Source organism: Pteronotus mesoamericanus, unplaced genomic scaffold (assembly GCF_021234165.1).
Source record: "Pteronotus mesoamericanus isolate MK-2021 breed Mesoamerican mustached bat unplaced genomic scaffold, CSHL_Meso_final contig_58, whole genome shotgun sequence".
Lineage (NCBI taxonomy): Eukaryota > Metazoa > Chordata > Mammalia > Chiroptera > Mormoopidae > Pteronotus > Pteronotus mesoamericanus.
This window is the reverse complement of record NW_026555205.1, coordinates 4,654,293-4,678,043: the sequence shown is the minus strand read 5'-3', so window position 1 is coordinate 4,678,043 and position 23,751 is coordinate 4,654,293. Positions and strand designations below refer to the sequence as shown.

General features: G+C 38.2%; 1 protein-coding gene across 1 annotated transcript in view; it reads right to left on the bottom strand.

Annotated features, from left to right (window-relative positions):
• Nucleotides 1–2,233: 2,233 nt before the first annotated feature.
• Nucleotides 2,234–23,751, bottom strand: part of TRPC5 (transient receptor potential cation channel subfamily C member 5) — a 183,460-nt gene continuing 161,942 nt past the window's right edge. The window contains exons 7-10 of the mRNA XM_054580356.1: nt 6,793–6,996; nt 6,524–6,565; nt 4,675–4,764; nt 2,234–2,926 (exon numbers count right to left, since the gene is read on the bottom strand). Coding sequence (XP_054436331.1) covers nt 2,234–2,926; nt 4,675–4,764; nt 6,524–6,565; nt 6,793–6,996 — 1,029 coding nt within the window. The remainder of the gene's footprint in view (nt 2,927–4,674; nt 4,765–6,523; nt 6,566–6,792; nt 6,997–23,751) is intronic.

Below are 23,751 nucleotides of genomic sequence, written 5' to 3'. Positions count from 1 at the left end.
CTATGATCTATACATATTCTCTCTTGAGATCGTAATGGAGAGAAGACTGGATTTTGGAACATGGCTCTATATCTGGCTACCCTTGTTCTCTGACAAACTAATATAGTAAACGCCAGGACAAGGTTTTGCAAGCACATGCATCTGTGAGAAAGACATACCTTTTTCTTTTAGTGACATAGGGTCATGCATTGGTTTTGATGCCATCAATATGAGTTAGGAATATAGCCCATATTCTATTCACTATTTAAAGTAAATTTGATAATTGGGAAAGTTGATGCTGTAACTTTAGATACCTTCCTTCTGAAAAGTAACCTGTTACTGATGTCAGGGTCATTTATCATAGTTCCACTTAGAGAAGCAGGAGAGAAGTTGGATTTGAGTAAACACTTCAGATATGATTAAGGAACTATTTTGGGACCATCTCTTGCCAACTGAGTCAATGCAGCTTGTTCTCTTGATCACTTTTTCCCTGGATCTGAGCTTTATTCTTCAAACCTCTTCTTGTTCCTCCAAATCCCTCCCCCCCAATTTTTCTCTACTTTATGTGGACTATTTTGACCATTAGTCACCAAAGCTAGGGCTGGAAATGGGAATTAATTTGAATAGCAGAAACTACACTGTCAAGAACTATTTTGGAGGCATATTTGCATTGTTTGAAAATGCTTCATTTCACTTTTACTAGAAAGCATACACAGGAATGTATTTGGAATCCTATTGCTATTAACATTTACAAGAATAGTATGACACCTAACTAACTCTCTTACTTTTCTGAGCTACATATTGTTAATTTGACCTCCAGGACCCAAACATAGGTCTGTTTCATGTTAAGGTAAGTTGGGGATATGTTTGCGCTAATGTTGGTTAAATCCACCCTTGCTCAGCAGGTTCTCTGTCAGCAATTACCGGGTCTAACATGATGACTATATGTGTTACGGATTTCACTTTGTTTTAAACCTGGACTTCTGTATTCTGACGAGGTCCTCTTAAGCCATGGGAAATAATGTTTTTGGATGTATAAATGCAGCTTTCTTTGAAAACAGTAGAATTTGTATCACGTTTATAGTTCCATGAAGTCACTAGGGTTGTTACATTATATATTTAACATAAGCTTACACATGCAATTCCGTTGCCCCCAGTGAATATAAAAACTTTGCTGAATCAGGTTATCTAGACCTAAAATTGTCTTGTTCTTTTTTCCAGCAATTAATTAAAATGAAGATGCTTTTTTCAGATTTTGATACCTCAACAAGATGTTATGTCATTTTTCTGATAAAAATTTTCAAATCCAGGCCTTTATCTTAGAAATGCTTTTCAGTAGCAATGATGATTAAAACTATCAAGACTAGATAGGACCCTATTAATATACCAGCAAATTATTTTTTCTTGCCAGTGTCTATTGTAGTGACTATTGGTTACAGTGCAGTGGAAGTTTTTAAAAACAGTTCATATCCTAAATACTAATTTCAGTACTCTCAAATTTTAAAATGTACTAAGTTAACTGAAATACACAACACAAGAAAGGAATTCACCAACTTACTAGATGTGACATACACTATGGGTCAAATGTTCATTGGCACACATTAGGAAACTAACACATCTTTAAGAAAGAAAAAACTCAACAGCCCCCACGATAAGGAGAAGCTGTAGTGTTTAAAAATGAAAACAACAAAAAGGCCTGTTATACCTAATAACTACAAGCTGACAGTTCTTTGTAGGCTGTTCAGTCTCCATTTGATGCTGTTCATTGAACCAGAATGGGCAGCGTGGAGCACTGAAGGGCAACAGAGATAGGCAGGTTTGTTTGCCTTATTTGATAGCTGGTGGGACGGCTGAGCACAACCCTCAGCCCTATGGGGAAATGGTGTGAGATCCTGAGGAAGATCAGGAATCTGTGTGGCAGCAACAGCAGCAAAGTGGCACCTGGAGCTTCAAAGAAAAGCAAAGCCAAAAGGTTAAGCACCTGACTGCACCTCTGCTGATTAGGGGCACACACCCCCTCGGGTGGTTGTGAAATGGACTTAATATTTAAAGGTATAAAAAGGCAAAAACATAGTGATCGTAATAATGACAACAAAAAATGGAGAATGTCCCTATAAAAGATGGTGAAAATAATAGGAGTTTACTGTCCTTTTTAGGGGTGGGGGCATGAAGGGATTATATTTTTTGTCACCTCTGAAAGCAAAGAAATTACAAATTTTCTGCTGAATTCCAGAACAGATTATAGGGGCTTGGCTTAGAGCCGAGTGGTGACTTGTTCTTCCTGTCCATCAGCCCACTTGTGCATGAGCATATCACACGCCTCTCCCCAAGTTTCAAATACATCCTCTGAGGAGTCTAAAAGTTTAGAATTTGAGGAGCAGATGCTGGATGCGCAGTGAAGAGAGCTGGAACAGGCTAGAGTGCACTCACTGCCCTGAGCAGTGCCCTGGGCTTCGCCTAACTTTACCTCACTGAGGTTAATTTCACTCTGCGAACAGGCCTCTGCTTTCCCTTTCTCCATCTGAGAATATCTGACGTCTTGCCACATATAGTGCTGCTGAATGATTCCATCAGAAATTGTGTACATTGGCTCTGAACTGGGTTCAGATGTATGACCATTAAACTTGGAGAATAGGAGACCCAGTTTCTTGAGAGAAGGACCCATGAAGGAGCCTTTGCTTGATGACTCAGCTTTTGACTTTCCTTGGGCACCACTGGCTCTTGGCATGGTTCTAATGAGAGATGGCCCATGGTGGGCCTTTTTCTTGCAGCCTAAACTGAAAGAGACACTCTTGGATTTGGCCCGAGCCCCACCACTGCAATCACTGGTATCTCCCCTCTGAGAGAGTTCAGTGCTGCTGGTGGAAAAGCTTCTCCTTGGGTGTTTTCTATTTCCTAAGAGGTCAAGCACTTCATATCGAAAGCTAGAGATGTCCTGCTTTAATTCCTAGGGCAAGAGAGAAAACACGTAATGTTAAGATGCACAATCTGTATTTCAACATTGGGTATTCTTTGCAACATTCCAGGTTTTGCCTAATAGCAAATCACAAAATATACGAACTACCAAAAAAATTTTACATTATTCCAGCACAAGAAAAACATAGTAATTCTATGGGCAGGGCTGGCCATTGGAAAAATTGTGCAATTGGTAAAGCTGATTTTCGAAACTCTACATTAGGGGCATACCAACAGACTAACTCCTGCTAAAGCATTAACTAACAATTAAGGAATTAGATTAGGGCACTGGGTCTCATAGGTATAAGCATCTGCACATAAAATGGCACCTGAACAGGAAAAGCTTTTAGGATTCTAAGGTTTGAAACTAGGGAAGTAGAATGTGTCAGGTAGTGAGGCTGCTATTTTGGAAGAGGGGGCCCTGGTCATTCAAGTCCCTGTGAAGTGTCTTCTATATCTAACTGGCTGCTTAGAAACTAGATTCTTCCTTTAAAAACCATCTTTCAAAAACTTAAATCTGATCATGCCACTCCCCTGCTTAAAACTCTTTAGTAAATTGTCATTAACCGTAGAAAAATGTAGAAACTCCGTATCATGAACTACAAAGTTTTTCAAGGCCTGGTATCCATTGATCTCTGTTTTCATCTCTTCCCCCTCTCCCTAGGCTCTTTACTGTCTACCTGTATGGACATATTCCCTCTTGCCTCTGGTCCTTGGCCTGAGGCTGTACTCTCTGTCTAGAACACTCTTCTCCCCAAATTTCCTTTATCTGGCTGCCGCTTCAAGCCTTAGCTAAAAACCTGCCTTGACTCCTCAAATCCCAGTTGACTATCCTTCCCTTCTGTGTCTCTATAGCACCTTGTGTATATACTGTTAGAATACTCATTTGTCAGCCTCTATTATTATTGGTTGTATGTCGCCCTATGAGAGTAGGAGCTGGTTATATCTTGCTGACCACTGTACCCCAGCAACCTAGTGAAATGCTTGGCACATAGTAGGCCCTTGATAGATGAGTTATATTTATAGATTAGGATAATGGCCTTTCTATGTTCCTTAGAGAATATACATGTGTTCTAGGATAAGGTTTCTCAAACACTTGACATGTCAACCTGGATAATTCTTTGTTGTGGGTGCTATCCTATGCCTTGTAGGATGTTTTGTAGCAACCCAGTCTCTACCCACTAAATGCCAATAACACACACGTCCCAGTGTGACAAGCAAAAATGTCTCCAGACATTGCCAAATGTGCCCTGGGGAACACTACTGCCCCTAGTTGAAAGTCTCTGTTTTAAGCTAATGTTACTATTGGGAAAATTTTAATATTTAATGGTAGGCTTTCTTAAATCTTGGATTTAATAATAGATTTTACTGGTTTTTTATTTTTTATTTTAAGTAAGGATGGCCTTTAAATCTCCAGGCATCTTCCCTTTGCTAACTTGCCCCTCCACACATTTTTGCCACACCGTTTAAAGCACTCAGTTTCCACACTGAGAAACACCCAGAATATGAAAAGAATGCATAGGGCAGATTCTTTTGTCCATAAAGCTGATTGAGGTGACAGATATTTGTAAAATATCTCTATCTACGGAATGACAGACTATTCTAAGGGAGAGAATAAAAATTGTAGCTGGTTTTGCTGTATTAAAGGCGGTTGAAATTCCATCACCAGAAACCTCAAACGTGAAAATTAAATGATGCTTAAGAAATGTGAAATAAGAAACCACTTCATGATTAAATTACCTTAAAATTTTCTTCTGTTAGTCCTTCATTTGTTTTGGAATTTCGTATCATAGCAGCCACATATCTTTTGACTAAATTCCTTATAACTTCCTGGAATTAAAAAAAACAAAAACACAAAAACACAACATGAGGAGGCATTTCCTTCTCGGGCTCTCAGTAAAATAAACACATAGGAAATAAACTATTATTAGATCTTTTTTGCAGTAGAAAATCCTCCTAGGATTTGACCTCCAAAATACGTAGAGAACTGACACAACTCCACACCAAGAAGACAAACAATCCCATTAAAAAAAATGGGCAAAGGACCTGAACAGACAATTCTCCAAGGAGGGCATACAGAGGGCCCAGAGGCATGTGAAAGGATGCTCAGCATCACTAGTTATCAGAGAATGGCAAGTGAAAACCACAATGAGATACCACTTCACACCAGTCAGAATGGCCATCATAAACAGATCAACAAACAACAAGTGCTGGCAAGGTTGTGGAGAAAAGGGAACCCTGGTGCACTGTTGGTGGCAATGCAGGCTGGTGCAGTAATTCTAGAAAACAGTATGGAATTTCCTCAAAAAAAGAAAAATTGAACAGCCTTTTGATCCAGCGATCCCATTGCTGGGATTACCCTAACAATCCTGAAGCAACAATCCAAAAGAACCTATGCACCCCAATGTTCATAGCAACGCAATTTACAATAGCCAAGTGCTGGAAGCAACCTAAGTGCCCATCAATAAATGAGTGGATCAAAAAACTACGGTACATTTACCCAACGGACTATTATGCAGAAAGAAAGAAAGAGCTACTACCCTTTGCTACAGCATGGGTGGAACTGGAGAGCATTATGCTAAGTGAAATAAGCCAGGGGGTAAAAGACAAATACTATATGGTATCACCTATAAGTGGAACCTAATCAACAAAACAAAGAGGTGAGCAAAGTAGAACCAGAGACATGGAAACAAAGAACAAACAGACAGTGACCAAAGGGGTAGGGGGAGGAGGATAAGGGAGAAAGAAGAGGAAGGGTCAAGTCAAGGAACGTGTATAAAGGTCCCATAGACAAAAACAATGGGGGGCGGTGTTGAATGTGGGAGGTGGGCTGTGGGCAAGGCAGGGGAGAGTAATGGGGGAAAAATGGAGACAACTGTAATTGAACATCAACAATTTTTTTTTCTTTAATTAAAAAGAATTCTGCTAGGATCCGTCCATTTGCTGCAAAAACCCAGTTCATTCCATTGGCTAAATGAAGAAGAAGTATGTATCCAAACTTGGTGGCAGAGTGGGCCAGCAAGATCAAGTTTACCCAAAAAGAAAATTTCCCACCCAAGCATAAAGAAAACACATTTAGAGAATAATGAGAGCTGAGTAATCCTTGACTGGTGATAGTCAATATCCTTTCCCATCAGGCTGGATTAAACTCTAATCTGCCTAGTTAGTAAGGCGATGAGAGCTTTTCTTCCTTTTACAAATTGAGAAAGTCATTCTTCAGTGTCATGAAGTCAGCTGATTTTAATCTTCACTAATTAAACAATCAAGATATTTTTTCTGAGAGTCTCTCTACAGTTCACCTTTATGGGGACGGCCTCTTTTTACTTAGCTTTCTGAAAATGGCACACACATGGTCACTATACTTTGTATCAGTAATGCTAATGATTATAGCTACCACTTAATGCAATGTGTTTTACACACACTCACACACACATACTCGCCACTCAAATTTCACAGTAACACTGAATTAAGTTTTATCATCCTCCTTTTATAAATGAGGAAACTGAGGCTCAGTGGAGTTAAGTAACTTGTCCAAGGTCACATAATTGACCAAGAACTATTGTGCTTAATCTCTGTGAAGAAGCTTTACCTGATAATGTTGATTCTGTATCAGGCTGTCAGCATGACGTTCCTGTAATTAAGAATGGACAGAGAAGTTACATCAGCATTCTCCCAGCAACCCGTCCACCCTAATATTATTTCTAAGTATTAGGACTGGAGAAAAATAGGAGTTCCTGCCTGAAATCCCCCCAAACATTTTAGGTTGGAGTTATTTTCTATTTAAGGTAGGGAGTGTCACAAAGGAGGAAAGGAAGGAAAGTTTTGTTTTAAAAGAAATATAATTTTAAAAAGCCTTACTGTGAAGCTTCTCAAGTTGTGCCTTCTCCGTCTACCATCAGTGTCTCTTTTTGGGCAGAAGGTGTTATTAAACCAGTTACCAAGGTATAGAAATGACTTGGGGCTAGGGATGATGTTGAAAGGAGGTGGCAAGGTACCACCTTCATCAAAGTAACTCATCCAAAGCTTTGTCCTTGCAAATTTCCACTCAATATCTGCATGATCCTATGAAAAAGAGAAGTTCAAGTGGGTGGGATGGGAAACTCCAAAATGCACCCATGTCACATTCTAAAAGTTCTACCTTGCTTTTACAGAAGGCAATCTGTCAGTAGTCATAAAAATTCAAAGTACATGTACTCTGGGATCCAGTAATCCTACTTGTAGAAATTTATTTTATAAATATACTTGTAAAAAGATGTATTCACAGGGCTGTTCACTAGAGCATTGTAGCTTGTTAATTGCAAAACATCTGGCAACAACTTAAATATCCAACAGTGAGAGACTGGTTAAATAAATGACGTTACATCCATAAAATGCTTTACAATATAATTATTTAAAAATATTTATGATCTTTTTATGTATGGAACATGTGTTTGTGTATATGCATTTGCCTGTATATCTATAAGACCTCCAAGACCTCTAAGTGAAAAAAGCAACATAAAGCACAATATATATCATGTACAGTGATCCCATTCATGCAAGTGAAACACCCTTTATATTACATGCTTTTATGTCCTAAACAAGTATATACTAAACTGTCAACATTAGTTATTTTTAAGGAATGGAATTGGTGTGTATAGGCTTTCTTTCCAAAAAAAACAAAAACAAAAAAAAAAACACAAAACCCCCAAAATCAGCGTTTTTGAAGTATGATTACAGAGAGTAATATTCACCCATTTTAAGTATTTGATGAATTTTGACAAGTGTATATACCTGTGAAATCGCCATCATAACCAAGACAGACAGACAGACAGACAGACACACATACACATACACACATTAGAGTTTTATGCTAGGAGTTTTAAGACCTGAATGGACTGATGTAACCACCACCACAATCAGGATACAAAACCATTCGATCACTTGCCAAAAGTCCCTAGTGTTACCTCTTTGTGATTAAACTCTTCTCAACCCTTAACCCCTGGCAACCACTGCTCCATTCTCCATCCCTATAGTTTCCTCTTTTCAACATTCATATAAATGGAATCATACTAGGTAACCTTTTCAGACTGACTTATTTTACTCAATATTAACATCTTTGAATTGGCGTTTTGGGATTCTTAGGGTATAGTCCCAGCAGGGGAATCACTGGATCAAAAGGCTCTATTTAAAAGCTTTTTGAGGACATTCCACACTGTTTTCCACAGTGACTGCACCAGTCTGCAATCCCACCAGCAGTGGACTAGGGTTCCCTTTTCTCCACAGCCTCACCAGCACCTGTTGTCTGTAGATCTGTTTATGATGGCCATTCTGACCGGTGTGAGGTGGTACCTCGTGGTGGTTTTGATCTGCATTTCTCTGATGGCTAGTGATGCTGAGCATCCTTTCAAATGTCTCTGGGCCCTCTGTATCTCCTCCTTGGAAAAGCGTCTGCCCAGGTCCTTTGCCCATTTTTTGATTGGATCGTTTGTCTTCTTGGAGTGGAGTCAAGTGAGTTCTTTATATATCTTGGAGATCAAACCTCTATCTGATGCATCATTAGTGAATATACTTTCCCATACGGTTGGCTCCCTTTTCATTTTGAGATTCGCCTACATTTTTGCATGTAGCAATAGTCCATTCCATTTATAGTTTTCCATTATGTATAAAGCTGCTATGAACTTTCATGATAAGTTTTTGTGTGAACATAAGTTAAATATCTAAGAGTGGCATAGCTGAGTCATTTGGTAAGTGTACATTTAACTTTACAATAAACCTCCAAACTGTTTTCTCCAGTGACTGTGCTGTATTTTTATTCCCATCACTTGCTCTGTGTCCTCCTTAGCAGTTGTCAGGTTTTTAAAGGTTAGCCATTCTGAGAGAGAAGTAGTGGAATTTTATTAGAGTTTTAATTTGCATTTCCTCAATGGCTTATGATGTTGGACATCTTTCATATGCTTATTTGCTCTCTATATATTTTCTATGGTGAAGTGTCTGTCCAGATCCTTTGTTTTTATTGTTTTATTACTTGCTTGAGTATTGTAAGTTTTTTAAAAAATATATGCTGGATACTAACTTTGTCAGAAATATAAATTGCAAATGTTTTCTTCAAGTCTATATCTTGTCTTTCCAGTTACTTAATGGTAACTTTCATAGAGCAAACTATTTTTAATGTCAATGAGGCCAACATTATCACATTTTTTTGTTTGTTTTTTCAATTTTATTTTTTTCCTTTTTTAATTTATTCTATTACAGTTCTCCCAACTTCTTTCTTTTCCCCTTTTCCCCTCTCCACCCAGCCCACCCCTCTCTCGCACAGTCAATCCCTTCTCTGTTGTCCATGTCCATCAGTTCATACATGTTCCTTGACTAGTCCCTTCCCCTTCTTCCACCATCTGCCCCTCCCTCCTCCCATCCTACAGCAATCAGTCTGTTCCATGTTTCCATGCCTGTAATTCTGTTTTGTTCGTTAGCTTATTTTGTTCATTAGATTCCAGTTGTAAGTGAGGTCATATGGTATTTTTCTTTCACTGACAGGCTTAATTTTCACTTAGCATAATAGTCTCCTGTTCCACCCATGCTATTGCAAAAGGTAGGACTTCTTTCTTTCTGCTGCATAGTATTCCATTGTAAATGAACCACAGTTTTTTAATCTACTCATCTACTGATGGACAATTGGGCTGCTTCCAACACTTAGCTATTGTAAATAGCACTGCTATGAACATAGTGGTGCGTAAGTTCTTTGGAATTGGTGTTTCAGGATTCTTAGGGTATATTCCCAGCAGTGGAATCACAGGGTCATAAGGCAATTCCATTTTTAATTTTTTGAAGAAATTCCACACTGTTTTCCACAGTGGCTGCACCAGTCTGCATTCCCACCAACAGTGCACTAGGGTTCCCTTCTCTCCACATCCTGACTAGCACTTGTTGTTTGTTGATTTTTTTCCTTTTTAAAGTTGTTGTTCAAGTACAGTGGTCTCCATTTTCCCACCAACACTTTCCCCCACCCAACCCACCCCCATCTCCCATCCTCAATCCTACCCGCCTTTGGCTTTGTCCATGGGTCCTTTATACATATTCCTTGACGACCCTTCCTCTTCTTTCCCCCATTATCCCCTTCCCTCCTTCCCTCTGGTTACTGTCCATTTATTCTTTATTTCAATGAACATTATCAAATTTTTTTTACTTTCTTTTTCCACTTATTTTCTTTGTGTTTCAGTTTAGAAATTCACTATTGACATATCTTCAAGTTCACTGATTCTTTCCTTGGCCATAACTAGTCTACCAGTGATTCCATTTAAGGCATTCTTCATTTCTGTTCCAGCGGTTTTGACTTCTAGCATTTCTGGGTTTTCTTTCTCTCTCTAAATGTTAGTAAAATATATAACATCGAATTTATTATTTAACCACTTTTAAATGTACAGTTCAGTGGTATTAAGTACATTCACATGTTGTGCAACCATCGCCACCATTCATCTCTAGAGCTATTTTCACCTTGCTAAACTAAAACTATACCTATCAAATAATTACTTTCATTCCTCCTCCCCACAGTCCCTATCAACTACCATTCTACCTTCTGTCTCTATGAATTTTACTCCTCTGGGTACCTCTATAAGTGGAATCATACAGTATTTATCTTTTTGGGACTGGCTTACTTCATTTAACATAATGTCCTCTAGGTTCATCCATGTTATAGCGTGTGTCAGAACTCCCCTTTTAAAGCTGAATAATGGTCCATTGTGCTCATACTCAGAGAGAAAACAAATATGGCCAAATCATAACAACTATTGATTCTAGATAGAGAGTATATTGTACAATTCTTTAAACTTGTCTGAATGTCTGAAAATTGTCGTAAAATTTTGGAGAAAGAATTCCAAATGGACAATTTTCTTTTTGCTTTCTTTGTATTGTAATTTCTTTCTTTCTTTTTTTAATAGCAAAATTACTTTATTTTTTCTTTTTTTAAATGTATTTATTTTTTTAAAAAATTTTTCACTTACATTTATCTCCATTTACCCACCACCATTTTCCCCTGCCCCACCAATCCCCACCTCTGCATCTTAAACCATCCCCACCCTGGCTTCATCTATGTGTCCTTGACACCTGTTCCTTGATCTGTCTAATTTCTAATTTATATTGAAATATGAGCAAAGCATTTTAATTATTGCCTGTGTGTTGGAATTCATTACAGGCAAATTGCTTCACACCTCTCCCTGGTTCTTCAGGTATACTTCCAACATCTTAACACTTGCAAAATTCATATTTATTTTCACCCTTAATTTCTTATACAGTTTAAGGGATAAATTCTGAATAAAAATAATCTCAGGTTTTTTGTTTTACTAAATTTTATCCAGAATGAATGATCTGAACTTCAAATTAATAAGTGGTTACGAAAAGCTTTTCTAAATTTATCATACCAATGAGCATTCATCTCCTAAGGATTCACTAGTAGTAATACTAATGAGGAGGATAATAATAACAGCAGCTGATATGTATTGAGCATAGGCTATATACAGATATACTTTCAAGGATCTGATACATACTAAACCCATCCAGCCTCTTCAACAACACTATTAAATAGTTACCATCACTGGCATTTTAAAGATGATGTCCAGAAGGGATAAACATTTCATCCAATATCCCATAGGTAGTGAGGTGGAATGATGATGACAATCAGTATGGTTTGTGCCACAGATAAGGGCCTTCCTACCTTTGTTACATTAACAGGGTTATTCTCTAGGATGAATTTGTTGAAGTTTAACAAAGACTGAATAGTGTTGTAAGGCTTCCATACATTTACTAAATGGTAATAAATTCTCTATGCTTTTATGGGCATAAGGAAATGTCGATTTTGATTCCCACACTAACCAGATCTTCCTATGGTATTAATATTCTGCTCTTTTAATTAGGTGACAAATGAGGGATTTCTTGTTCTAATTAAATCATATCATAATGTGTCAAATTTTAAAAATTCTCAATTATTTCTGTGTGAGGGCAAACTTTTGTTTTTAATTTCCAATGATTCATGGGCTAATTGATACTTTTGTAAAATGCAATGATGTTATGGCAATATCAAATTACTATAAAAGTTTTCAAACATTTACTCTCATTTTCTGCATTTATCTCATCATAGACAGGTAACAATTTTGTAGACTGGCACTAGACAACAGTTTGAGTAGCACATATCTAAAGATGTTCTTACATTTTAATCGGAAGGGTTTCTCATTTGGATGAATTATCTGATGTACCCTAAGATGTTTACCACATCTATAACCATTCCCACATTTCTTACATTCAAAGGATTTCACAGCAGTATAAGTTCTCTGATGTGCAGAGCCAGAACTGAATTAAATTTAGGTTCTTTCCACATTCTTTAAAGTGCTTCTAATGAACATAAATTCTCCTATGCTTATCAGACTCTGTGTGTGAATAAAGATACATTCCTTTCATTTAAATGGTTTCAAATCAATATAAATTGATGTTCAATAATATCGTGTAGAAGTCTAATGGCCTTTTCACATTTCTTCTTTCCAAACTATTTCTCACTAGTATGAATTTCCTGATATCAAGCAAATTGTCCATACACAGGTAAGGCTTTTGCACATTACCTACATTCATAAGGTTTCTCAAGAGTAAGATTTCCCCACTTGTTAAGTTGTCCATACACAAAACAGTATTTTCACATCTCTTCAATCACAAAGTTTCACCAGTATCAACTGTTTCCTTTGAGTAAGCTGTCTGTATAAAGGATTCTCCATTCTTTATATTTGTAAGGTTGGTTTATCATTATTGTAAGTTCTATCATGTTGAACAAGGCTTGAGCCATGAGTAAATCTTCCCAAATTTCTTACATTGGTGAGGTTTCTTACCCATATAAAATCTCTGATGAACATTAAGTTGATAGCCACTACCAAAGGCCTTCCCACAATATTTACATTCGTAGGAATTCTCACCAGTATGGGCTCTCTCATGTTTGACGAGGCTTGAACTCCAACTGAAGGTTTTCTCACATTCATTGCATTGAAAAAGTGTCTCACCTGTATGAATTTTCTGATGTTGAGTAAGGTGATAGCTACGCCTAAAGCCCTTTTGCATTCTTTACATTCATAGGGTTTCTTGCCAGTATGAAATATCTGATGTCGGGTAAGTTGATACCCACTACCAAAGGCCTTTCAACATTCTTTACATTCATAGGATTTCTCACCAGTATGGACTCTTTCATGTTTAATAAGGCTTGAAACCAAACTAAAGGCTTTCCCACATTTCTTACATTCAAAATGTTTCTCACCAGTATGAATTTTTTGATGTTGAATAAGGTGATAGCCATGGCTAAAAGCCTTTCCACATTCTTTACATTCATAGGGTTTCTCACCAGTATGAATTCTTTCATGTTGAGCAAGACTTGAACCACAATTAAAGGTCTTCCCACATTCCTTACATTCATAGGGTTTCTTGCCAGTATGAAATATGTGGTGTTGAGTAAGCTGATAATCCCAACAGAAAGCCTTTCCACACACTTTGCATTCATAAAGTTTCTTAACAGTATGGATTTTCTGGTGGTAAGTTGATAGCCATGACTGAATGCCTTCCCACATTCTTTACATTTATAAGGTTTCTTACCTGAATGAATTATCTTGTGTTTAGCAAGGCTTGAGCCACCCCAAAAAATGCTTTCCCGCATTCCTTACATTCATAAGATTCACACCAATATGAATTTTCTGATGTTGAGTAAGGTGATAGCCATGGCCAAATGCCTTTCCACATTTTTTACATTCATAGGGTTTCTCACCAGTATGGATTCTCTCATGTTTAACAAGACTTGATCCCCAACTAAAGGTTTTCCCACATTCCTTACATTTGTATGGTTTCTCACCAGTATGAAATCTCTGGTGCACAGTAAGTTGATAGGTGCTAAAAAACTCTTTCCCACATTCTTTACATTCAAAATGTTTTTCAGCTGTAAGAGTTCTCTTATGTTGAACAAGTTTTGAATCATGAGTATAAGTTTTCCCACATTCCTTACAAATATAGGATTTCTCTGCATTATGAATTCTCTGGTATGCAATAAGAAATTTATTTTTTGTAGGTGGGAATGTTTTCATAGCTGATTACTATTTGACTGAAATATTTTTCTTGATATTCCTGTAGTCCCTCAAATTTGTTTTTGTACTTCCAGTTATTTTTGAAAATGGATGTCTCAAGACCAAGCATTTTACTTTTTTCCTTTATCTCCCATTGGGAAAAAATTATTTCAGAAATGTCCTGTCCTGAAAAGGCATTTTTAGTCTCTTGTGTTGACTCCAAATCCAGTGAAACCAAGTTACTGTAGTTCTCCAACATCACATCCACGTACAAGTCCCTCTGAGCAGAGTCCAGGCATTCCCACTCCTCCTGAGAGAAGCTGATGGCCACATCCCTGAAAGTCACCAAACCATCGGTCATGGTTCTATAATTGCAAGAACTAATTAGTGTTCCATGGGGTTTCTTTATTGGCAAAGTACAGAGTCCAGAAAAGCCAGAGCGGAACTTCGATTTTTAAATATGCAACTATTCTTTCCTCCTCCTCAGGGTCCTTTATAGAAACCTGACAGCAGTGGGGGTTGGGAGAAGAATCATGAGACACCAGCATTTCTTGGAGCAGGCAGACTTAACTCAAGCACCTCAAGACTTAACCCAATCTTCACTGCCAGTTCCAATTCCTCTTTGCTAAAGTCTGCTGAGCCCTCACATCCTTACCAGGCTCTGATTACTTCCTCCACTATCAAATTTTTAATGGATCATGCTTCTGGTATTATACATAAGACCTCTAACTAACCCAAGGCCATGAAGACTTTCTCTTATGTTTTCCTTGATAAGTTCTACAGTTATAAGATTTCTATTTAGTTCTCTGAGTGACGTTGAGTTAATTTTTACATAAGGTATGAGGTTTACATTGAAGGTTGTTTTTCTTTTTCTTTTCTTTTTTTCTTTTTATTTGGCCTACAGGTGACCAACTGTCATTTGCTGAAAAGGTTATTGTTTATCTATTGAATTGCTTTTGCACCTCTGTCAAACATCAGTTGGACATGCTGGGATGACTGGATAGCCACATAAAAACCAATGAAGTTGGACTTCTACAAACACCACATATAAAACTCAACTCCAAATGGATCACAGAAATAATTTTAAGAAATAAAAACTAAGTACGTGAGTAGGCTGGCATGTGTGCAAGCAGTCCGGAGTGCGAGTACAGTGCAGTCCACAGAAATAGTGGATCCCTAGCCAAAGGAGTCAGAGAGTTGCCCAGAGACCCTGGAGGAGAGACTGGAGACAGACGTGTTGGGGAAAAAACTGGAGGAATAGCTGGGGATTCCCAGAGCTGACTCCTTCCCCATTCGGTAGTATTCATTTTGCGCAGGCAGATCGCACCCTTAAGAGACAGAAGCTGAAAGAAAATAATAGCCCTGCCCTCAGGACAGTCCAGCCTGGACAGGAGTTTCGTGCTGGCCTTGGTGCTGAGTGCAGAGCTGCCTGCAGATATAGTAGATCCCCAGCTAAAGGGGACACAGAGCTACCTAGAGACTCTTGAGGAGAGACTGGAGGCAGAGGTGATGGGGAGAGAACTAAGGGAGTAGCCGGGATGGGGGGTGGTGATAACGATGCGGACTTCTTTACCAGACCATGTTTTCAACCTTGCTCAGGTGGACCACTCCCTTGAGTGATAGCAGCCTATAAGGACACAATAGTCCTGCCATCAGGAGGCACTTCTCTGCCCGGGTGGTGCCTAAGCTTGACAGATGAGGACGGAGTGACCAGACTGACAATTGTAGGAGATAGACTCAGAAGGTAGATTTCTGGAAGGCTCAAACAAACGGTCCAAAGTCAGACAGAGTCAACAACTGACACAATCAGATGCAGACCCAGAAAGAAAAGAAAAGAACAAAAATAAATAAACCCCACCTACTACCATAGAAGGCTAATCCACCAAGTCAGGGAATCTATAGACAAATCAATTGAAGCAGAGGCAAAAAAAAAAAAAAAAAAAAAAAAAAAGGTCAGGAAAAATGGGAAGGAAAAGAAGTTCCTCCCAAATGAGGGGAAAGGAGGAATCCACACAGAGAGAGGTAAATGAAATAGAGGCAAGTAAACTATCAGAAGTTGATTTCAAAACAATGGCTCTAGGATCAATGAGCTCAGCCAGCTCAAAAATAACTATGAGAAACTGCAGGGAAACTATCAGGAACTTGTGGCAAACTGTACCAACCTGGAAAAGCACAAGAAACTATCAAGAAGGCACAAGAAGAAGTGAAGAATGCCATTTCTGAATTGAAGAACACAGTAGAAGGAATCAAAAGCAGGCGAGATGAAGCCGAGAATCGAATCAGCGAGATGGAGGAAAAGGTACAAAAAAGCTCCCAGAAAGAACAAGAAATGGAAAAAAGACTCAAAAAGAATGAAGAGGCATTGAGGGAAATGCAGGACAACCTGAAACTCAATAATATCTGCATAATAGGGATACCAGAAGGAGAAGAAGAGGAGCAAGGGATTGAGAACCTGATTGTAAAAGTAATGATGGGAAACTTCCCCAATCTGAGGAGAGAAAAGATCTCACAGGTCCAGGAAGCATAGAGGGCCCCATTCAAGAGGAACACAATGAGGCCCACTCCAAGACACATCACCATTATAATGGCAACTATCAAAGACGAAGAAAGAATCCTAAAGGCAGCAAGGGAGAAACAGGGAGTAACATACAAGGGAACCCCAATATGGCTAGCAGCTGAATTCTCAACAAAAACACTACAAGCCAGAAGGAAATGGCAAGAAATAGTCCAAGTCATGAAAAGCAAAGGCCTACAACCACGACTGCTCTACACAGCAAGGCTCTCAATTAAAATAGAAGGCGAAATAAGGAGTTTCCCAGAAAAAAGAAGGCTAAAAGAATACATCTCCACCAAACCAGCTCTACAAGATATGCTAAAGGGACTGGTTTAAGAAGATGAAGGAAAAGAGTGAGAAGGAGGAAAACACAGGTACAAAGGGAAAAAATGAATAAGTTTCTATCAATAATAACTCTCAAGGTGAATGGATTAAATGCCCCAGTCAAAAGACACAAGATAGCTCAATGGATAACAAAACATGCCCCATATATATGTTGCTTACAAGAGACCCACCTCAGAAAAAAAGACTTACACAGATTGAAAGTAAAGGGATGGAAAAAATATATTGCAATCAAATGGGCAATAGAAGAAAGCAAGGGTAGCAATACTTATATCAGACAAAATAGATTTCAAAACAAAGGCCATAAAAAGAGACCCAGAGGGACACTTTATAACACTTAAAGGAAGAATCCCTCAGGAAGACATAAACATTGTAAACTTATATGCACCCAACATAGGAGCACCCAAATATATTAGGAAAATCTTGGACGACTTCAAAAAAGATATAGACAGCAACACACTGGTAGTAGGGGATTTTAATACCCCACTGTCAAAAATGGACAGATCTTCCAAACAAAACATCAACAAGGATATTGTGTAGCTGAATGACGCATTAAAACAAATGGACTTAACTGACACATATAGAACCTTACATCCCAAAGAAGAAAAATACACTTTCTTTTCAAATGCACATGGAACTTTTTCAAAGATAGACCACATGATAGGACACAAAGCAAGCCTCAGCAAATCAGGAAAATTGAAATAATACCAAGCATTTTCTCGGACCACAAGGGTTTGAAACTGGAAATCAACCTCCAGGAGAAACCTCAAAAACTTGCAAACTCATGGAGAGTGAACTGCACACTATTAAACAATGAATGGGTCAATAGTGAGTTCATAGAAGAGAAATAAAAAAGTTTCTGGAAACAAATGAAAATGAACATAAAACAGTCCGAAACCTATGGGACACAGGAAAGGCAGTCCTGAGAGGGAAGTTCATAGCAATGCAGGCCTACCTCAAAAAGATAGAAACATTTCAAATAAATGACCTAACACTACAAATTCAAGAACTGGAGAAACAACAACAAATAAATCCCAGAGCAAGTAGAAGGAAGGAAATAGTCAAGATTAGAGCAGAACTGAATGACATAGAGATGAAAAGAACAATTCAAAGGATCAACCAATCCAGGTGCTGGTTCCTTGAAAAGGTAAGTGAAATCGACAAGCCTTTAAGCAGACTCATCAAGAAAAAAAGGGAGAGGACCCAAATAAATAATATCAGAAATGAAAGAGGAGAAATAACAACTGATACCACAGAAATACAAAGGATTGTCAGAAACTACTATGAACCATTACATGCCAAGAAATTTGAAAACCTTGATGAAATGGACAAAGTTTTAGAAAAGTATAATCTTCCAACACTGAAGGAGGAAGAAACACAAAGCTTGAACAGACTGATAACAGCTGGGGAAATTGAAGCAGTAATCAAGAAACTCCTGGCACACAAAAGCCCAGGGCCGGATGGTTTCACAGGAGAATTTTACAAAACATTTAAGGAAGAGCTAACCCCTGTCCTTCTCAGACTATTCCAAAAAATCCAAGAAGAGTGAAGACTCCCAGACTCTTTTTATGAGGCCAGCATCACCCTAATTCCAAAACCAGATAAGGACCCTACAAAGAAAGAAAACTACAGGCCAATTTCGATGATGAACATAGGCGTTAAAATCCTCAACAAAATATTGGCAAACCGCATCCAACAATACATTAAAAAGATTATCCACCACGATCAAGTGGGATTCATCCCAGGGATGCAGGAATGGTTCAATATATGCAAGTAAATAAACATAATATGTCACATAAATAAAAGAAAGGACAAAAACCATATGATCATCTTGATAGACACAGAAAAAGCATTCGATAAGGTACAGCACCCATTTATGATCAAAACTCTCAGCAAAATGGGAATAAATGGGGCATTCCTCAATGTAATAAAGGCCATATATGAAAAACCTACAGCCAACATCATACTCAATGGGCAAAAACAAAAAGCTTTCCCAATAAGATCGGGAACACAAGGATGTCTGCTTTCACTACTTCTATTCAACATAGTATTGGAAGTCCTAGCCACAGTGTTCAGATAAGAAAAAGAAATAAAAGGCATCTAAATTGGAAAGGAGGAAGCAAAACTGTCATTATTTGGAGATGACACGATAGTGTACATAGAAAACTCTGTAGACTCCACTGAAAAACTACTCAACCTAATAAGTGAGTATGGCAAAACAGCAGGACACAGAGTCAATATTCAGAAATCAAAGCCATTTTTTGTACACCAGCAATAAAATAGAATAAAAAGAAATCAGAAAAAACTACCATTTGATAGAGCAAGAAGAAAAATAAAGTACCTAGGAATAAATTTAACCAAGGAGGTAAAAGACATGTACACAGAAAACTATACAACATTGAAGAAAGAAATTAAGGAAGACACCAATGAATGGAAGCATATACTGTGTTCACGGACTAGAAGAATTAATATCATCAAAATGTCCATGCTACCCAAAGCAATTTATAGGTTCAATGCAATCCCTATTAAGATACCAATGATGTATTTCACAAAAATAGAATAGACATTTCACATATTTATGTGGAACCATAAATGACCCCGAATAGCCACAGCAATTTTGGGAAAGGAAAACAAAGTAGTAGGGATCACAATATCGGACATCAAACTATATTCCAAAGCTACTATACGCAAAATAATATGGTACTGGCACAAACACAGACCCATAGAGCACTGGAACAGAATAGAAAGCCCAGAAATAAGCCCTGGTCCATTCGTGCAAGTGATATTTGACAAAGGTGGGCAGAAGGATAAAGTGGAGCAATAGTAGCCTCTTCAACAAATGGTGTTGGGAGAGCTGGACAGCTACATGCAAAAAATTGAAACTGGATCATCAGCTCACACCATACACAAAGATAAACTCAAGATGGATAAAAGATGTAAATTTAAGTTGCAACACCAGAAAAGTCCTAGAGGAGAGCATTGGAAGGAAACTCTCAGATATCTCACGCAGCATTTTTTTTTTTTTTTACTGATATGTCTCCTAAAACAAGGGACATAAAGGAAAGAATAAGCAAGTGGAACCTCATCAAAATAAGAAGCTTCTGCACGGCTAAGGAAAACATTAGCAGAATGAAAAGGGAGCCAACTGTATGGGAAAATATATTTGCTAATGATACATCAGATAGAGGTTTGATCTCCAGGATATATAAAGAACTCACTTGACTCCACTCCAAGAAAACAAACGATCCAGTCAAAAAGTGGGCAAAGGATCTGGGCAGACACTTTTCCAAGGAAGAGATACAGAGGGCCCAGGGACATTTCAAAGGATGCTCGGCATCACTAGCCATCAGGGAAATGCAGATCAAAACCACCATGAGGTACCACCTCACACCGGTCAGAATGGCCATCATAAAGAGATCAACAGACAACAGGTGCTGGCGAGGCTGTGGAGAAAAGGGAACCCTAGTGCCCTGTTGGTGGGAATGCAGACTGGTGCAGCCATTGTGGAAAGCAGTGTGGAATTTCCTCAGAAAGCTGAAAAGGGAACTGCCTTTTGATCCAGTGATTCCCCTGCTGGGACTACCCCCTAAGAATCCCAAAATGCCCATTCAAAAGAACCTATGTACCCCAATGTTCATAGCAGCACAATTTACAATAGCCAAGTGTTGGAAGCAACCTAAATGCCCATCAGTGGATGATTGGATCAAAAATTATGGTACATTTACACAATGGAATACTACACAGCAGAAAGAGAAAAAGAACTACTACACTTCGCGACAGCATGGATGGAACTGGAGAGCATTATGCTAAGCGAAATAAGCCGGGGGCGGGGAGCAAAAGACAGATACCATATGATGTCACCTATAATCGGAACCGAACCAACAAAACAAAGATGCAAGGAAAATAAGAGCGACAACGCTGAAAAAAAAGAAACCAACAGAGACAAGAGGGAAGGAGAGAGGGGTGGGCGGAGGAAAAGGAAGGGAAGGGGCAAGTCAAGGAACATATAGCAAGGACTCATGGACAAAGCCAAAGTGAGGAAGGATTGAGGGAGGGAGTGGAGAGGGGGCAGGGGAGAGTGGTGGGGGGAAGGCGGAGCAAATGTATTTGGAAAAATAAATAATTAAAAAAGAAATTAGAAATTAATGCCTTAAAATTAAAAAAAGAGAAAACTTAAACTGGAAGTGGGAGTGTGTTTACAAGAAAAGGAGAAAAGAGACTCAGAGAGATGAAGATCAGCAGCACCAGTCCAAGCCTTTGATGCCAGTGCTTTGAGCTAGGGTGCATGTCGTTTCCCAATTTACATGTCAGATTGCTACACATATACTACAGTGAAGCAGAATTCCCTGTTTGGAAAAGTGCGATTTGGGCATGGGCTTTGAAATTGCTCCCCACGTAATTCTGATACCCAGTTCTTGAAAAAATTATTGTTAAAATATTTGAACATTTATGGGGTAGAATTGAGTATGTTGTAGATATATTCATTTAGTTAATTGACTAAATGTGCTAATAATTTTTCAAGTCATAATGTCTTCACCTTTGTTTATAAATTTAATCCAGTATAAAAAGTTTTCTTAAGTATCTCCTATGTTAAAACTGCAAATCCATATTTGTAAAACACATTTTGAATTTTTGTCTTAATATTTGACTATGCACCTATTTTCTTTTTTTCAAAGAGAGGAAATACAAAAGAAGTTAACAGCTTTCAGACAACCATGCTCTAACCAACATAACCATCCAGGTTTATTTTACAAATGATAAATGTTCTTTAAGAAAAAAATAAAATAAAAATAAAAATAAAAATTACATGAATTTCAAATTTCAAAGACCTTAAATGAAGTTTTGTTGGCACACGGTCACACCGTTTTGTTTATGTATTTTCAATGACATCTCATGTTACAAGAGCAGAATTAAAAAGGGTGGTGGAGATCTTAGAGTCCACAAAGCCTTAAGTATTCACCATCCACCCCTTCACAGAAAAGTTTTACCAACTTCGGAACTAGAGGAAAATAAGCTTAGGCTTGATCAGTTTTGTCAGCAGCTCTGTCTTCACACATATGTGTAAAAATTTCATTAATTTGTTCATTTATTCATTAGACATTGTTAGAGCCAACTATGTATCACACAGTATATGCTAGTTAAGGATGAAGGACTTTAGAATAAAGTATTTATGTATTGGTTAGTTTTCATATACAAAATGTATGAAATAAGGTATTAAGAGCAAAACCCTGTGGCATAATCTCCTAGAGAGACCATGGGGTGCTGAAAATGTCTCTGTACCTCCAGGAATCTTTAGGATTAAGCTAATAGAAACTTTGATGGAGCCGGTTAAGAGGGTTCTAATCTTGGTAATTCAGGTCTTCTTTAATAATTGGTGTTCACTATCTAATGAATGAGGCCTGCAATACTTTTTTTCTTTCATTATTGGGGATTCCTGATAGGTCATATTTATCAAGAGCAGCTTTAAGACAAACATATTTCTCATCCAGCCTTTGTGATTAGCTCACAATTTTACAGGCCCAGGCACTTCTATAAGTTTAAACACCCAGGGAAAATTGGGAAAGCGAAATCCTGTGAGGGAAGAAAGGAGAATAAGGAAGAGATAAATACAATGACTTTTTCTTCCTCATTTTTACTCTTAGATCTTCTCCTTTTTCCTCTTTTAAACAAAAGGAGGTTTACCTTGGCAGCTAAGGTTATGTAATTTTGCAGTCAGATCTCAAGTAAAAGGCAGAGTAATGCAGTGGGTTGTACCCTATGATGCTCCTTCTTGGTATTTTGGCTTCTATGCTGTAGGTAGAGGACACTTCCTGGCCCATGTTGTCTCTCACATTGAGCCAGACTACAACACAGGGCTCCACTGACCACAGGGAGGGTGAGAGACCTTATTAATATTAACCACTCAGCACTCATATTTAGTTTCTAATCCTCAAACTGCTAGAAAATTAAAGAACATGTGTATCACTTAGCTTTCCTGTTACCTGATTCTTGGTGGCCAGAATGAGGATGATAGGAATAAGGCAGGAGTCAAGAATCATATTCCCTAACTATGGACTGTGGGCCACGGGCATTTGACTTGTCCATAAATATTATTCGTGACGTATGAAGAGAACATTCAGACACGGATCCAAAGGAAGACCATGTCTTCCACAAGGAACAATTTTCCCTGAGACTCAGCTCTGAAATCTTTCCAGATATAAACACAGTCATTTTTATTTCACAATTGTGCATTGAGAGTTGTTATTTTATATAGAGGTTAAGGGCAATTTTGGCTTAGGGACTGTTGCATAGACCTGATCCTTTACAAAACTGTGATGATGGTGACATTTTCCTTCAGTGCCTCCAATCTCTTTTTCTCGTTGGTGTTGCTTCTCCAGTCTTCTCCAACTCCATTTCCTTCGTAGTATCTCTTAACTTGCTTGACCTCATAGGAAAATCTTATCAGTAAGCTATTGGACTCATTTATATCTAGTCATAAGTGAGCTACTAACACTCTAAACCTATTTCTATTATAACTGGGAACAATGTCTTAAGGTGAGGGATTTCTAGATGACAGTGGGAGGATCTCTATAAATCTTCAGAGATTTTATACTAAATTTTATGCGTGTTTGTTTGCATGTGCATTTTTTGTCCATATGCAAGAGATTATCAAAGCAATAAAAAACCCCCAAAAGTTAAGGGCAGTCTTAAGGTAAAGAAATGAAATGCAAATAGTGATATTTGAAACTGTAGTTCCATGATTGCAGACCCTGTGAGAACAAGGACTGGATCTGTCTTGTTCACCTGTCACCTATTGCATCCCCAGTGCCAAGAACAGAATGTGTGGTACAGAGTAGTCTCTCAATAAATACAGGGTGAGTAAAA